The sequence below is a fragment of the Solenopsis invicta genome, chromosome 14 (genome assembly GCF_016802725.1).
Source record: "Solenopsis invicta isolate M01_SB chromosome 14, UNIL_Sinv_3.0, whole genome shotgun sequence".
NCBI classification, from domain to species: domain Eukaryota; kingdom Metazoa; phylum Arthropoda; class Insecta; order Hymenoptera; family Formicidae; genus Solenopsis; species Solenopsis invicta.
Genome location: NC_052677.1, coordinates 14,749,367 through 14,766,284, shown reverse-complemented (window position 1 = coordinate 14,766,284; position 16,918 = coordinate 14,749,367). Strand labels below are relative to the sequence as shown.

At 36.1% G+C, this 16,918-nt stretch overlaps 2 protein-coding genes and 1 long non-coding RNA gene across 7 annotated transcripts in view; 2 read left to right on the top strand and 1 right to left on the bottom strand.

Annotated features, from left to right (window-relative positions):
* LOC105207571 overlaps window positions 1-2,612 on the top strand; it is a 180,818-nt gene extending 178,206 nt beyond the window's left edge. For all 4 annotated transcript variants that reach the window (XM_026132320.2, XM_026132316.2, XM_026132319.2 and 1 more), the window contains one exon: window positions 437-2,612. In XM_026132320.2, coding sequence (XP_025988105.1) covers window positions 437-532 — 96 coding nt within the window. In that variant the 3' untranslated portion in view covers window positions 533-2,612. The remainder of the gene's footprint in view (window positions 1-436) is intronic.
* LOC120359610 overlaps window positions 1-16,918 on the bottom strand; it is a 244,944-nt gene that overhangs the window by 140,946 nt on the left and 87,080 nt on the right. The window contains exon 3 of the long non-coding RNA XR_005576388.1: window positions 15,003-15,258. This is a non-coding gene — a long non-coding RNA (uncharacterized LOC120359610). The remainder of the gene's footprint in view (window positions 1-15,002; window positions 15,259-16,918) is intronic.
* LOC105207572 lies at window positions 4,578-10,974 on the top strand. 2 transcript variants are annotated; one of them, XM_039457666.1, is made up of 2 exons: window positions 4,578-5,041; window positions 8,189-10,974. In XM_039457666.1, exons 1-2 carry the CDS (start codon window positions 5,030-5,032, stop codon window positions 9,773-9,775), a joined length of 1,599 nt encoding a protein of 532 aa, XP_039313600.1. In that variant the 5' UTR covers window positions 4,578-5,029; the 3' UTR covers window positions 9,776-10,974. The 2 variants fall into 2 exon arrangements, with proteins under 2 accessions (XP_039313600.1, XP_011175410.2); XM_011177108.2 differs by having other exon boundaries at window positions 4,582-4,997.

Genomic DNA, 16,918 nt, shown 5'->3' with positions numbered 1-16,918 from the left:
GAAGATCGTAATGGAACCAGCATGGTAGCACTAATGACTGACGTCACTCTCGCCACGCAGCAGTTAAAAGCAGTCATCCACGATAGAGACTCGTTCTTCTTGGGTGCATATTAACAGGAGCGTCGTAAATCGACGTTGTCGCCACCAACGACGACAATGCTGGCGACAGTGATGTCGTCGTGATATTCTTTCTTTTATTCGCGCGATAAATCGTACCGTCTGATTTCCGCTAACGACCACGTTATAAATTACAGTCGTCGAAGTCTCGAATTTCTTAATGTGCCAACTTTGATATCTTCATAATCTAGATGCAATCTCGTAGCCATTCGTTTAGAAGTATTTTAATATTATAGCGCTACAAATATCTCAAAATTTCCAAAGTAGACGTTCTCTAGGCCATTTTTGAAATTATTTTTGCATAATCCTTTTGTTACAGGATTCGTCCTTGGAGCTAAATTCTGACACGAACTCGAGAACAACTTCTGGACCGGTGATGGCCTTGACCAATGGTTCATTGTCGGCAAAGGAGTAAATGAGGAAAAAGGAAAAAAAGATATTAAAAGAAAAGAGAATATTCATCGGAACGGTCTTCCCCGGCCAACCAACGAGACATATCGATCTCCTTTAAGGATAACGCACCCGTTTGTATATAGCTTAATTGCCTAACAAATTATATTCAGGATCGTTAGATCCCGTGGTCTATGCCGGCTGATCGAATATCGATCATCTTCCCAAAGAAAAAAAAAATATCAGTTCTATTCTGGACTTTTTGCGCACTTGCAATTTCGCTTCAAATATTAATTAAAAGTTAACCCAAATGGAAGCAGACTATTGTGGAAAGTCAATCGAGTTTAATTACTTCGATATTACTTTCTTTTTAATGTTAATTAAATTATTTATTTAAATAGAATTTTCACAAATCTGATATGATTCATTTATATGATTCTAAATTTTGAGACTTATAGATTTTTTTAATTTTCAGCGTTTCATATCCTGTTAAAAATCTTTTAAAAGTTCATAGCTTCTGCATAAGAGTTTTAAAACATTATATTTTCATTTATTAATTCCCACATTGAGTTATAAAACTTTGAAATTTTCAAACTAATAATTTTTTTTTTTTTTTTTTTAATTATTGAATACTGCTTTTGTCTAGCTCCTAAACGTTTGAAATTTATCAACCACGAGATTTCAAATCCACATAACGCAACTGTAAATCACGGATAATTTTATATTTAGAAGATTGTATACAATATATAAGTTTATTATTATTCAACTATATAAAATCAAGTGCTTTTGCCATCTCGGTGGCAAAAATATTGAAGATAAGAGTATTTGTCAACAACATATTAGCCAAAACGAAACATCAATGGATTTAATATCTCTAGAAATCCTAAAAAAAATTATTTATTACTTCCAACGAAGATTTAATTAATTTCACCAACAAATATTGTAACATCGGTAATACCGGATATCAATAATCCTTGGATATTGGCAAGGTGTTGTTTGTTAAGAAAACAAAGAAATGTCTTGTACCTTCCTTTCATAGCAATCGCACATGCGTATAGATTAAAAACATAGATTGCCAGTTTAATTATTTATGAAAGAACATATCTCCCGATAAAGAATGTGATGTCGATGGCGAACTAATAACTGAATTACCGCCGATACGAATTTAAACTTCAATCATTACTAAAACGACAAGTCCATTTCTCTACTGTTACCTACTCCGTTCTAATTCACTTTCATTTTGAGATTTTTAATCAATCATACTACACGCAATTTAAATAATTGTTACAACTATTTTAAGAAGGAAACGTAGCATAGAGAAAGCGAGAAGAGAGGAGGCTCTGTTGGCGGCTATTATACAAAGTCTATGTTACTATAATTCTTTGTTATATATCTATTAACTTCACTTATAGATGCTTAAATCTTTACAGATTTATCTATATAGTATATAGATAATTTTAAATAGTTTAAATAATTATTTTAACGTAGCAGTTTAAGTGCCCATGAAATTACAAATTTATAAATTTCCAAATATATATTTAGAAAGTCTATTACATTTAAGAATTTTTTAACACTTTGTATTGTATGTATATTACTGTTCATTTCGAAATTTATTTATGCAATTCTTGATTTACAAACGTGAGTACGAATCAAAACGGTCACATGCACATACGAATATTTGGAGTAAATTATTATCTTTTCTTTACAGGAGAATGTAACACATTCTATTTTTGATCAATTTATTGTCTTTAAATGTTTCTCATTATTGCGATTTGCCATTAACAGCTCCCGCAATTTATGCATATCAAAGTCCTATTAAAATCTAGATATATCGTTTTTCGGTACTGCGTGCACAATTCGTAAATGCAACGCAATCGCGAGAAAATAAAGATACCTATCATCGACAGCCGGAAAAAAAAATAATAATCGGTCGAGCTTTTACGAGGCCTGACGCGCTTCTCTTCCTGCGTTTTTTTCTTTCTGTAAAACAAGATATTTATTACACGACTAGATAGTAGCGACGAGAGTTATTTGTTTATAGCCCCATATATAAACAATGTTTTATGGATCATTAATGTCTAAATAAAATATATTACGTCTTTTAAGCTGTCTCGGGATCTTTACCTCTTCATTCCTTATATTTACATAATATCAATTTTCCTCACAATTATAATATTTAATACACGAACGTTTGCTTTTGATTTATTTAACATGTAGTAATATTGCGGCATTTTAATGCTGAGGATATTGATTGACAAAAAGGTGTGATAAGTTAAAACAGTTATTTGTAAATAAATAATTTGCAAACAGCATCTAATTAGAACTAGTTTTTAATGATATGCCAAAGGGAAAGGAATCCCGCAGTTGTTGGCACGTTCACTACTTCTTCGAGCACGTTCATCCCTTCAAGCGGCGGCGCCTAATTACTACCAGGCATCGCGAGCATTGCAAAGCATTACGGCACTTTCCGCGGTTATTCAACTGTACTAAGAGACTCGTTACAAAGATTTCAGCGTCCTGCTGACCTCTTGACGCGTCACGTGTAACAAGTTTGCTATTAATAATTGAGCTCGAGAACTAAAAATGTTAAAATTTCTTCAACTTGCAGTTTCATTGAACAACACAGCGCAAAGTTTCTTCAGTATACAATAAAAATCAAAAGATCATATTATTTATATGTTATTCGATATACAATAAAAAAAACTTTATTACAAAATAATTCTTATAGAAGATATTTTACGGAGTTCATGTCGCTCCTACATCTATTTTTCTCCTTGCAAAATTCCTTAATAAGCGCTTTTATACCCATCGATACGGCGGAGTTATCCTTTACACGCGCGTATCTAAGCGATAATGGAGGATTCACAAAACATTCAACATATCTTCCTAGCGAATATCGGATGTCGTGTACATCGGCTGCTGTTGTGTATTGTGAAATCGCGTAAACCATTATAAGAGAAGAAGAACGTCTAAAAGCCATGGAAAAGCATTTATGTCTCGCAAGAAACGCAACCAAAAACCGGTTGGCCGATTTACTTTTGTCCGTCTTTAGAAACATGACTCGGCTGTATTGTAGCGCTCGTAACTTGTATCATTAGGAAACTGACGCGTGAAAACAAGGTAAGTTATTCTGCCCCCTTTTCACAGAGAGGCACGTCTTATTCGCGCTACAAACAACGCGAGAGAAAATTTGCAATAAATGAAACTTTTGAAATCGCAGGCGCTCGAAGTTTTTGACCTGCCCGTCACCTCGCGATGTAATTATATTCTCCCGCTACTTCACTCACACTAAAGAGTTTAGAATTTTGAACCATCTCTGAGAAAATTCGAAGGAGCCTTGAAATTACAAATCTTGAAATTTTAATTAGTAGCTCCTTGTTGATTACGTTCTGCTGATACTTTGCCGACTTGTCCTTTATCGACTCCTTTCTTCCTTTTCTACACTGCTCTCCGCTAGATGACAACACTTTGTGGAGAAGTGTGTATAAGTGAACGTAAGAATAAGCTATACTAACATGCAATCTAAAAAAATCTTTATATAATTGTATTCGTAGTTTTTTTATATTAATTTAAATGTAAAAAGGGAATACTACTTTACGGACGTTTTCTAAATTTATCTCTCATCGATTCTTTTGTCCCTTTTCTACTGTTCGCCAGATGACAGCACTTCGTAGAGAAGCGCAGTGGACATAATAAAGAGACTGCTATAAAACAGTATAAAGCGCAATAAAAAATCTTCTATTTTTTATAAAGCTTTACATTCGCAGTTTTATACGATTTGTCTATATCAATAAAGAGATACTATCTTATAGCCTATCAAATTTAAATTCAATAAAGATTCGCTTTATCGCGGCGGTTTCATAAAGTTTTGCACATACAAATGGAGTCAACTTTTACTGAGCTATAATTAAGTTATAAATTAAAGTTTTATCAAAATCACTCTAAAAAAATAAATAAAATATAAAGTTCTGCTTCTATTAATTTAAATTCTTAAAGTTTAAAAGTAAACTTTGTAAAACTAGTTTAATAATTACTAATAATTTAGAAATTAATCTAAACGTGCACATGTTTATTATAGAAAAAAAATCTCCGAGTTAACAACATTCACAATGTTTGTCAGCTCAATTTGGCATTATTCTGTATCTACATACGTATATCCGCATGTCTACAATGTTCGGCGATAAATTCAGAATTCCGATATTTTGGCGATAATGTTCCGCGTTCAATTTCATTTTCGGTTATTACACTGGTTCGTTGGCTGGCGCGACTGTTTATCATTTGGTGCAAGCCTTACGGTTAAAAACGACGAGCAATTGTGAACGGTAGTTGACTCCGTGGTAGAGGGGTGGGCATGTTTCACCTGCGACAAACTGAACGGTATGCAGATATGGAGCCCGGCTAAACCGACCGCCTGTGGACTACTGCGCGGTAGTAATCACAGTCACTCCGAACAGTCAACGACATCCGTGAGACCCACAGGTGGATAACAGGTACATCATTTATCGAAACACTGGCATTTCGCATGGCTTTTAAGGTAGATGATTTCAAATTAATGTGTTCTCCCTTCGTGCTGTCTAAACACAAACGAACGTCGAGTTGTTGCTTTATCACCGTTTTATTCGTTGGCGTATAATTTTTTTTTTCTTTTCGCTTGAATTTATAAAAGTGCGCGGTGGCCTCTGTGACATACTGATTCACGTGCTTCTTAGTAATACGTAATCTCTCCCTTAATCTTTAGAAGGGCGCGAGACTTATAACGTCTCGAAAGCAGTGTCATATTTTTACACGCAATTATATGTTAAACATCGGATATATTATTTTAGTGACTTAAGAAAAAAATACGTCTCTCTTAAATAAAAAGATTACGCGGCAAATTTGGAAAATTGTACAGTGCTTGGTGCGCCAATTACAGGGACTTGTAAATTTTTCAAATGCTATTGTAGCATCGTATTAATATTAAATACAACTTTAATGTAATAAACTTTTATGAACATAACAAATTTCAATTGTTGGTCAGTAGCATATTGAACAAAAGGAGGAGACACATAAGCCAATTAAAACGATATATACGAGAATTGAATAAATTAAAATACGATAAAGTATTTAATCACGTTGCACTGTAGAGAAAATTACCGTGTACTTTTATATTAATAAAATAATTACAAAAAAATATTTGCTTATAAAGCTTTTGAATTATAATGAATCGGTAATTAGTAAATCTTGTTTGTATGTGACCGATTTAATCCAAAGTGCTCGTTAATAAAGTTATGTGTCGTTTGTTTTAATTTAATACTTAAATCTTCTTTTCATGATGTTAATAATTAAATAATTGGTAGTAAAGTTGCAAAAAAAATATAACGGTTTGTAAGAATATTAAAAATTTAGATTCAATAATGATTTATTTTGCTACTTAAATATTATTGCAATTTAATAAGCGTTAAGTATTTACATTTTAAACAAATTATTTTATCTGGCATTTAAATACTAATGCAATATTATTAGTATTGTTAACATTCTATTACTAAATTTAAAAATTTTTAAATAAATTTAAATTGTATTAAATTATTCATAATCCATTTATTTATTTTTATTGGATTATACAATTTTCTAATTTTGGATTTATAAATAAATTAAATAATTTATTAATAAATAACCATTTTCATATTTATATTGTTCATATTTGTATAAACTTTATGTCTCATTTTCCAAAGTAGGTTTAAAAAAATACTCAGTAAAATTAAAATATTATATTAAATACGTACATTAAAAATATATATGTTTACATCTATAAGTCAATGTACATTGCTTACTAGACATTTCAAATTTATTTCTTAAGTATTTGAAATCTGACTTTCTTTTTTCTTTCTTGAATCGGTCGATCCGTTAAAAAAACAGCGTATTTCCCGCTATGCGCTTCGCGTTCCAATTTCCACCGCGGTAAACATTAGCATCCAATTTCGTCGCGATTCGGTGTCCTGCCCCGTCGCGTGACCAATTAAAAGAGGATCCTTAATTGCGTGGCAGCCTCGTGTCTAACTGTAAATCGCGGGCATAACTGTGCGACGACGCCGCGCGCGGCGGTAACGGCGCAAGATCGTCGTCCTGTGCTCAAGATTTGTTCCGCTATATCGCGAAGATACCGACCTCTTGCTCGAATCGACGGTCGTCTGTTACCAAAGCTCGCGACGTAACAAGTATGCCTATAACTGTGGAGGAATGACTCAACACGTAACCGGAAACTGTCAACGTTCGCCAGTAAAATCTTGTCCCGTGAAACAGTCCCGCGCGCTCTTCAGTTCGCGATCACGAAATCACGTTACTTTATTTTTACCGTTTTACAGAGGACCTCTTGTGCGTTTTAATGTCTCTGAGAGTACTCATGATTTTAGATTAAGTCTTATCTAAAACCGTTCAAACATAAAAAAACTTCAAAAAAAAGCAAAAGATAAAAGTTTCTTAAAAATTTCTTAAAAAAAAAATAAATAAAAAAAATTGTAAAATAAAACGTTGAAGAGATAATTAAATCTGGGACGACACGCGTACAATTTCTTTTGTTGCCGTAATTTCGAACGCGATAGCGTGAAGCATTGAACTTTCGTCGACGGAAATCTGGCGCGATTTCAAGCTATGGTAAGCGTGTTCGGGTGAACAATCGTCCGGACGGATCTATGCGAGTCGGCCGGAACTCAACATAATGCCACGGAAACGGCCTGGGAAATTATATTTGTCATGGAGAATCGGCCGTGTCTACATTGGAGGACGATTTGATGCGATCTTTGACCGTGCGGCGACCGGACGGAACGGTCGTTGAATGTGTATCGCCTTTTTTTTGTATTAGATCCAAAGCGTTTCGGTGGAAAGTTGCTGATGACATTCACGGTTCGAAGTGGTCACGAACAATCAGACCGATACGCGAATACGAGCGTTATTTGTAGAGAAGAAACGCACGAAAATCCAATCTGATCATGTCAAATCGATCGAGTGTCCTAATTAGCACTTTATTAGTAAACTTTATTTATTATTTTATTTTCAGTTTCTTCAATACCCGATTTAGCTTCGGTATTTTGGTGTTTTAGATAAATAAATCTCCGCAATTTCGTGATGTAATACAAAGATAAAAAAAATATAATTTTCTATGGGAGAAATCGAGGATTTTACAATATTTCGCGGTAAGATTCGTTATTCTAGGTATTCTCTCAGTAATACCAATAACAAGTGGACGGTACGATGTATTCTCTCTAATGAAAATTATAATAAAATTTTTATTTTCCTAAGATCTAAAATTACGATGTCTTGATAAAAATGCTGATGCAGCCAAAGTTCACTAACATGTGAAGTTTTATATTTTGAATACTTTGTTTTTATTATACGTTTCATTTGTGTAATGTAATTAATAAACATGTACACATAACCGAATGTCATAATAACAATATTATAATATTGTTATATTTCAGTTTTTAAGAGAAAATGTTATCAGAAAAATGTATTTTTTATTTTAAACATAATGAGATAAGAGGATTGGTCACACAGTGGTCTGCGGCAAATCTTAATTGATATCTAATAATTTTTGTGTAAACTTTTACAATCTCCAGCTCACGTAAATTACGCGCTACGCCATTTTTTATTTTAATTCGTAATTAATTCTCACCGCATAAAATACTAAAGATCTTTAAATTTCTAGATTACAATGCCGTGTCTATCGGCAATGTTTCCGTTGGTCTTCCTGCTGGCTGGAGCCAACGCGGCTGGCATCGGCGAGGCTTGGCAAGTTACACCGTATGTAAAAGCGACTTACACAGATCGTCCGTTTCGACCACGATTGGACTCCTCGGCGTTTGAGGTTCGCACCGTAAGCGGAGTAGGTCGTCTGGTGCCGTTCGATGATTCGCGAAACGTTCAGAAGCTTCCGGAACTTACTACACCGGGTTTTATTGAACCAAACGCTCTTCCAGTAGAAGCCGAGGAAGCTCTTCGTGAGAATGAGAACCTCGAGCAGTTCCGGAAACTCTTGCAGAATTTACCGTACGGCGATGAAGAGGCTGAAGACGACGTCGTTAAAGACGGTAGCGTACCTATTCAAAGGATCTTCCAGAAAACTCTCATGATGAAAATCCTGCATGATGAAAATCCTGCGGATAAGGAGAACGATGGCGACGATGAGCAAGCTAATACGAGAGGGATCGTACAACGTATTCGTAGACAAGTGGAGAACGAAACGAGTATGGAGAAGATCTCGTCGACGAAGAATGTACGAGAGGCTCGTCTGAATTCTCCCGAAATACTGCGGTCAACCGCAGCTCAACCGATTTCTGTGGAGTTCCGTCACCGTATCCCTTTGGATCAGGTCATTCAGCAGCAACAGGAGGAGGAAGAAGCCGCAGCTCTATCTAGCATCTACCGCAGGCATCAGGCACCCAGGGCAGACTTCGTGACGGGCCAACATCGTCGCTATCCGGACTATCGCGAATCTAGGGACCTACCGGTCTCTAAGAACTATGACGACTACGATCGGTCCTGGTACAGGAATATGATACGCGAGAGGGATTACGAATATCCGTCGTATCGCCGTGGATACAGCTACCAATATCCCGATCGCTACAGGATGGAGAGAGATTATTACATGCGGCCGTCGAGCGATCAGTATTATTACGATCGTTACGATCGTTACAGAGATGATGACCTCGATTTATACAACAGAAACCGACCCGCGCCAAGGCCCAGACGAATCATTTACTATGCCACCTTGCCGGAAATCGTGAGGAAACCGGTGGACCTGAGGAACTATCCGCGGTATGACACGAGTGCAGCCAGAACATCGGTTCTCACGCGAGACGATACCTACAAACGCGTACCCGGCAACGTCGATCCCGGTAAGTATCGATACAGATTGTCGTACAGCGGTTACGATCCCTACACAAAGAGGTCGAGTTATTACGATCGTCCGTACGGATATCCCGAGGAAGATTCACGACGAGTCAGAGTATCGACCAAGGAGGATATGAAGAACGACAGATTCGGAGGCGCGAACAGCGAGCGGAAAATAAGCAATCTTATAGCGATCAGGGACGACGAGTCGGATAAGCTGCCCTGGCCGGTACAGATAGGCACGGAGGTCAACATCAAGGAAGATGAGAGGATTCCTGGCAGAAAGATCTACGGAGAGTCGAGCATCGGCTATGAGAGATTCCACTATGAGAGATTCCAAAGTGCGCAACTACAGAAAGCATCGGACGCGACGGGATCCAGCGAACTCCGAAGCGATAATTAACACATTGAGGATTACGTTCACTTGCAATCTTGAAATTTTTAATTTTAGATTTACTTTCTAAAGAACTACATAATTGCAATATTATTATCAAAATTAGAATTTAGAAAAATTTGAGATATGTAATATTGAAATGACATTTCAGCAATATTGAACATGTGAAAATACGTATATAATTTGGAAACTAAAGAATAAGAATATGATATAATAAAAAGAAAACAATAGTTACATTTAAAAAATGTAAAAAATTGATAAAATTTAATTTTATTGTTGCGTAAAATTTATTAAATATTTAAAAAATAGAATAAATTTAAATAGAGAAGATTATTTCTTGGCAATGCTCGAAATGTTGCAGGATTTATTTTAAAGATAGAACTTGAATTTTTGGAATAATTGACATTGATTGTCAAGTGTTATCGCAGGGTATCTTAAAATGGATCAGTAAATATAAATATAATATAAATTGTAAATGTCATATAAATAAATACATCATTATTGAACGTAAAGATAAAGAATTATTGAACCTCAACTATCAATTAATTGATTCCATTAATTGGCATTAATTGATTTATTTCATCGTCAAATTAAAGCATTCAGAATTATATAATTAATTAATTATATCACGTATATATATATATATATACATATATATATATATATATATATATATATACATTTGATATTATTCATACACATTTCGATATTACATATTAAGTGTCTATGATTGTTAAATTCTAATTATCAAGTATATTTTCATTTTTTCTTTAAAAAATTACATGATTATAACTCGATGTAAAAGAAAATAAAGGTTAGCTAAATGCGTTGGATTATTGACGACGATTAAATTATTAATGGGATAATTTTTAATACATATTTAGATATTTCGATATATGCTGATATATTATTTGTACTTTCATAAAAAAAACTTACGATTGAATGGTCAATTAAAATTTTTAAAGTACAAATCTTCAGAGAAAGCAAAGTCATATATGAAGTAAGATTTTGCGAAATCAACATCTACAATATTTTACTGTGCATGTTTTACATCAGTAACCCGACTTAACAGATAAGTTTAATATCGACTTAATAACTATCCTATAATAATTATCTGCGATAAATAAAATAAAAAATTATTTATGTGTAAGAAACTAAAATAAACACCTATTTTATATTTCCAAGAATAAAGTTCCAAGATAATTCAATTTCTACAATCAATTTATTTTATCCCAAATTTGTTACAAAATTTCTATTTTGTTTTTTTCTGTCCCATTTCACGTTTCCTAAAGATCAGTATACTGAATCTCTCTCTCTCTCTCTCTCTCTCTCTCTCTCTCTCTCTCTCTCTTCCATCCTTAATGAATGTAAATCGTGATCTCAATTTGATGCTCGTGCATGTTCCAAGGTGATTAATCTTGACAAAAAGTGGTTTGCCATTATCTTCCGAGAGATAACGGTAATCAACTAAAAATCTGATGAATTTGAACCTGAATCTTTAGTACAAAAAGTAAATACGCCATGATCACATACTAAAAATATATGCATATTTAAAATAGAATTGTGACATCCCAATTTTCAATACTGTTTAGAATTAAAAATATCTTCACCTTTTAAATATAATTTTAATTAAATTTCGCAATAATAATAATAACAAATCTTAACAAGAAAAAAATTAATTATTCTTTAAAATAATAATTATCAACAATCGAGAAATAACTTTGTTTGTTAAATTTTAAAATAAAAATATTTAAATCTTCAAATTTACTTATTAAAAATGCTTATTTTTTTAAAATATGTTTAACAACATTTTGAGAAAGAATCGGTTTTCGGCAACTTTTAACCACTTATGATCATGTCTCTTCCGCGTTATTCTCAAGTCTACCAGAATTTACCTGCTGAACGTGAAAGCTTACCCACAGCTGTGTCTTTAACAGCATGCCATAACATGGATTTGATATCGAGTACACGTTACCATGAGAGTTAAATGCTTTAAACACAGTCTGTACGCTAGTGCCACCTGATGCAAAACATTAATGATCAACAATAGGCATTTCAGGTTGATAAAGAAGAGAGATTGCACTTAATGTTTAAGCATTTTGTGCTGAATAAATTTATGAAACATCTGACAATAAATCAAACATAAAATTAAATTATATGTTTTAGTCTAGTTTTTATTGATAATGTCAGACATAAAGATTTTGCTGGCAATTTGTTCATATGTATATATCCCTCAATTAATAATTAATTATTTATATTAAAACCACATCCGATTATCAGTAATTAAAAAAATACTAAGTATTCAAATTATATTAATATTTTCAAAAGAAAACTTTCTTAGTATCATCAATTTTTACGGTATTATTTACGATCACGAAAGATAAAAAAAATCAAACTTAATAATTCGCAAAAATCCAACATTATTGTCGAGCCACCAAGGCTTTTTCGTCATCACATTGTTAAAGAGATCGTCGCATCGACCTTCCGATCAGCGGTATTATCGAGTAATATCGGGCCATATGGAAAGTCTCATGCAGGAAATTACTAACGACCTAAACGTTGGGGCGGTGCACTGGGACTAAAGTCCCATGACCCAAGTTATGATGGATGGATCTTAGCTTCCTCTAAGGTAAAGACAGATAATATGGAACAACCTACTAATATAGAATAATTTATTTTTTAAAGAAGGCATTCAGATGGCCATCTCAAAATTGTCACTAAAAATTATTTTTCTCGCTCTTTGATTCTCTCGACGCCCTAAATAAAATCCGTGAGGCTTCTTATGTCTTACCTCTCTGTTCTTTCCGCATAAACATCCTAATCTCTTTATTTACCCCTCAATTTTCCGCCCTTTCAGCCCTTCCTATCTTCACTCTCTCCCTTAATTCTTTTGTCCCGCTCTCAATCTTTCGCACATTACAATCACTCTTCTCGCTTTATACTTTCTCGCTTTATAAATTCTTTACTGTATCACTCGCAGAAAGCTACAGTTACACCTGTCACCGGAAACGGAAGTCCCATGGCTTACTCTATAATTTGAAAGTGTTTTATGTATGCCCTAACACGTACTCCCTCAATAACCCTCCATATGCTCCAATCGTCGTCCGGCGTAACCACGAACCGGTAAATGGACGTGACGGCCTTTTATCGCGGTTTCGACACTTGCAAATTATTGGTGAAAAATAAGTTAATAATACTGAGCTTATTATGTTCGCAATAACTCACTCGTTGTTATTTACAGCGAAATAAATTGCGTTTCAAATAATTTTCGAAAAATAAAACGAACATTGCGGTTTCTTCTTTTAAAAATGAGTCACAGTTTTAATTCCATTATTAACGAACTGTCCTGTTTTGGAACTCGTGAATCTACAAAAAAAGGCGCGTTCCGTACTTTCTCGTTACAATCTCGCTAATCTCAAATTTACAAGCGAAAATTTGGGATAATTGTTAAATGTTCGTACTTGCGTGAATAAATTACGCGAAGCGAAACCATGGGGGAGGGGGGGAAGGGCGGGGGAGAAAACAAAAACTTATAATTCCGCAATTCGCGCCGCGAATTACATAGTTATTTAATAAATTGCTTTACATCTGCTCGCCAGCGTGCTAATTAGTGCCGGCCGCTATTATGCAAATCTTATACGTGGCGTAGGCATGGTTAAATGAATACCCAATTAAATTGCAAAGTGAGCGTTCCCAATTTTCCCTATATTTTGCCCTTTGGTACACTAATTAATTTCCACGGTCGAGCTCACTTTATTTACGCGCGACAAACCTCAAAATTGTGGCCGACCGTCCGGTATATTTACGCGAGCGGCCGCGCGCGCACTGCGAGCACAAAAATACTTTCCGTGCGAGTTTCGACGCGTGTCGACAACTAACGCATATTTCTCGTGCTAATTTCCGATTTTGAAAAATCGATTGCGAAGAAAAAAAAACAAAAAAAAAAATTTAACAGAACTATTAATAGAATGAAAATTAGTCAGTAATGGTAGGTGAATTATAAAAAGTATAACTTTGATGCATTAATTAATCTGCTCTAGGTAGTTGTAACTATTTTTTTCTTTTATTTATATATCTAAAGAAATAGCGTTCAAGAAGTATTTTTGTACGATGTAAATGCTACTGAATTTATTTATTTTTTTGTTTTTATTTCCGCAAGTTTTATTTTAAAGATGATCTTCAAAGATAACACACCGGAATAATTACGCACGCATGCTAGTTATCTGATAGTAAGCAATCTCTTCCATTTTATTACCATTTTATTATCATCTTTTACATGGTAAGGTCAGGACACGTCTCCGGGCGTGACAAAAATTGCTCGAGTTAAGAAGCGAAACGTGACGAAGCGTTTCATCGTCGGTCAGTGCCGATACGCAAGAACGATCGGGGGTTGTTGGGGCCACCCTTCCTCCCGGTAACGTGGAATTATTGTGGATAATATGTGGATAGTTAGTCCGCGATTAGTCTGTCCGGCGGATTGTATCCCTTTCCCCATTCCATTCCCGCGGGCGGCCTGCCATGATAAATGACCGAATCCTTTGGAGTTTTTAACCGCGAACCGCTCTCGCTTAAAGGTTCTCCGCTCCATCTCTCCCCCCCCCCTCTCTCTCTCTCACTCTCTTCGCGAACTCTCCCCTTTGCACCGAAGGTCGTTGCTACAATTTTGTTGTAAATCACGGCAAATGTTGACGTAAACGCTGTGAATAATTAGATATGCTTGCCCGCGATAACCTACGCTTCTTGCGTCACCATCTCCAGTCTTTGCCGATCTAAGAGCTGAACTCTCCCTTTATGATAAAAACAGAGACGCTTAACCTTTTCGTATTTCAGTGTTTTTGTTATTGACAAAAGATTTAAAAATCTTTCATAAATTGTTTTACATACAATACTTATTTATATTACTAATTTAAAAAAAAAGAAAATTGGTCTATAAATATGTAACATATTTATAAATCAATTTTTATTTTCTCTAAATTAATTTATTAATGTAAAAATTTTGAATCTTTAAATATTTTGCTAATCAATCTTCTTTTTCTCATTGTTATTTAATGAGTATTTAGTACTCAACTTCTTCGGGAGAACGCAGTAAACGTCAGGGTGATGATATTTACGATAATCGGTTATCAAAATTAAAAGGACATTTCGCGATAGCAGAGAAAGCAGAAAGAAACGGCTTTCGTTGTTCTCATTTTTTTTCCTCTCGCTTTATAACATCGCTAATCCATTGGCTACTTACCCCGTAGTGACTTTCGGCGAGGGTGAGACCGATGAGTTTACCACCGCAGGGGTTTCGATGTAGATTGCGACCCACGCCTAATTTTGAGACTCACCGTTGTTTATTGCCGAATCCTTTTAGCCTTGAATGGGGTGCCATGGATAGTTCCATGTCTCCCTCTTTAGCGCGTGAAGAAGGAGCGCCGAAGATGTTGGTCGTTCGACATTAAAGAGGAAGCCGGGGAAGAAAAATCCGCATGCGAGCCGCAGTTTGATTCCTACGCATTTAAAAATTGTTATCATTTTTAATGGGACATTTGATCTCTTTTTATCACAGCAAAACTTATATAATGTTCTCAGCGTTTTTATCACAATTATTATTCCTCCGGACACTGTTCCAGAAGTAAATAATCCTTTATATTTCTAACAAACAGAGAAATGAATTAAAGCTAAAATATATCTCGTAATATACTGTGCATAAAAAGTGGAGTTTCTCTTGCGGTTTACATTACACGTTTGGGAAATTTATGCTGCTCAAGAGATATATGAGTTCAATCGTAAATTCTAGCATGGTGTTTCAGGGTTAATGCGACGCGAAATGACGAAGCTAGCCGCGAGGCATTCGACGAGATCGTTAGAGACACACCCGAGTGAAAAACACGAGTAGGCAACACCGTATGACTTGGCATTAAAATCGCATTTGCCGCTTTTCCATGTTCCTCGCATTTATTAAACAGTTAATCCGTCTCCTCCCAGCCTCCCCTCCTCCCAAAGCAAAAGACACTTAACGTTTAAGGTTGAGAAACTGCGAGGGAGAGATGACATTCGACTTTCGTGCTTATAAGAAATTGACCTCAAAGTAAATCCTATTTTAGAAGAGAACGAATGCCCCATATACTTATATCTATATTTCTAAAGGGAATAGCGGAAGTGTTGTATATTGAATTCATTGAAAGAATTATTTAAAAAGTGCAGATTTGAATTTAGTATCAAATCGTTTTCTGCAGCGTTTAATCTGTGTAAATTCAAATGAATCAGGTTGACTCTGATCTCTCTCGGCGCAATAACAGTTAAGCGTTTACAAAATCACACGCATTATTCGCGCGGCCTACACCGCGAGCGACGACGACCACCGATCACCGATCACCGTCCGTTCGTTCGTCGTGCGCCCATTCGGAGTCGCCTGGCTCGTCGTCTCGGAGGGAGGAAAACGCCGAGTGCGCATCGGTTCCCTCGTTTCATCGGGCTCTCCAATAAGAGTACACCTATAATTTGTAACGTGGCTCGGGTACCGGCCTAATGGAAAAATGCGTTCCGGCCAATTTTACGCGCAGCCGTCAGGCCAGGCTGTTGGCCGTAGTGCCGGTGCGGAGAAGAGACGAAGGAGGAAGAAAAGGAGCAGGAGGAAGAGCGAAACGAAAGAGGACGCTGAGCAGGAGTGCGCAGAGGGAACGAGCGAGACAGGAAGAAGGAAGAGAGAAAGGGAGAGAGACGAGCGGAAGAAGAAGCGAACGACGAAGAGGACCGAGCGAAGGCAGGAAGAAGCCTTCTGCAACTGCGCGAAAGGTGCACACGCGAGGGACGGCGGTGGGACCGGGGGACGAGGGAGGTGGATACGGGTGGTGGATTTAAATGCGTTACAAAAGAAGTAAATCTGTAATAGGATTATAATGCCGGATCTCTTTCTCTCTCTCTCTCTCTCTCTCCTCTCCTGTCCGAACGCGGGCGTGGCGCTTGTTGCGCGCTGGACTTCCTCGTCTCGGGGCACTTACGAGGTGGCCCTTCGAGTAGTTCGATTAAGCGGCCGGGTCGCGTGGAGCTGGCGTATATTACTTCGCCGAAGCGCTCTCGCACACTCTCGCACGCACGTTGCGTCTCTGACGTTAAGGCCCATTTCGACCGGTCAATCTTCGAACTATATCGCGTATAACTGCCACT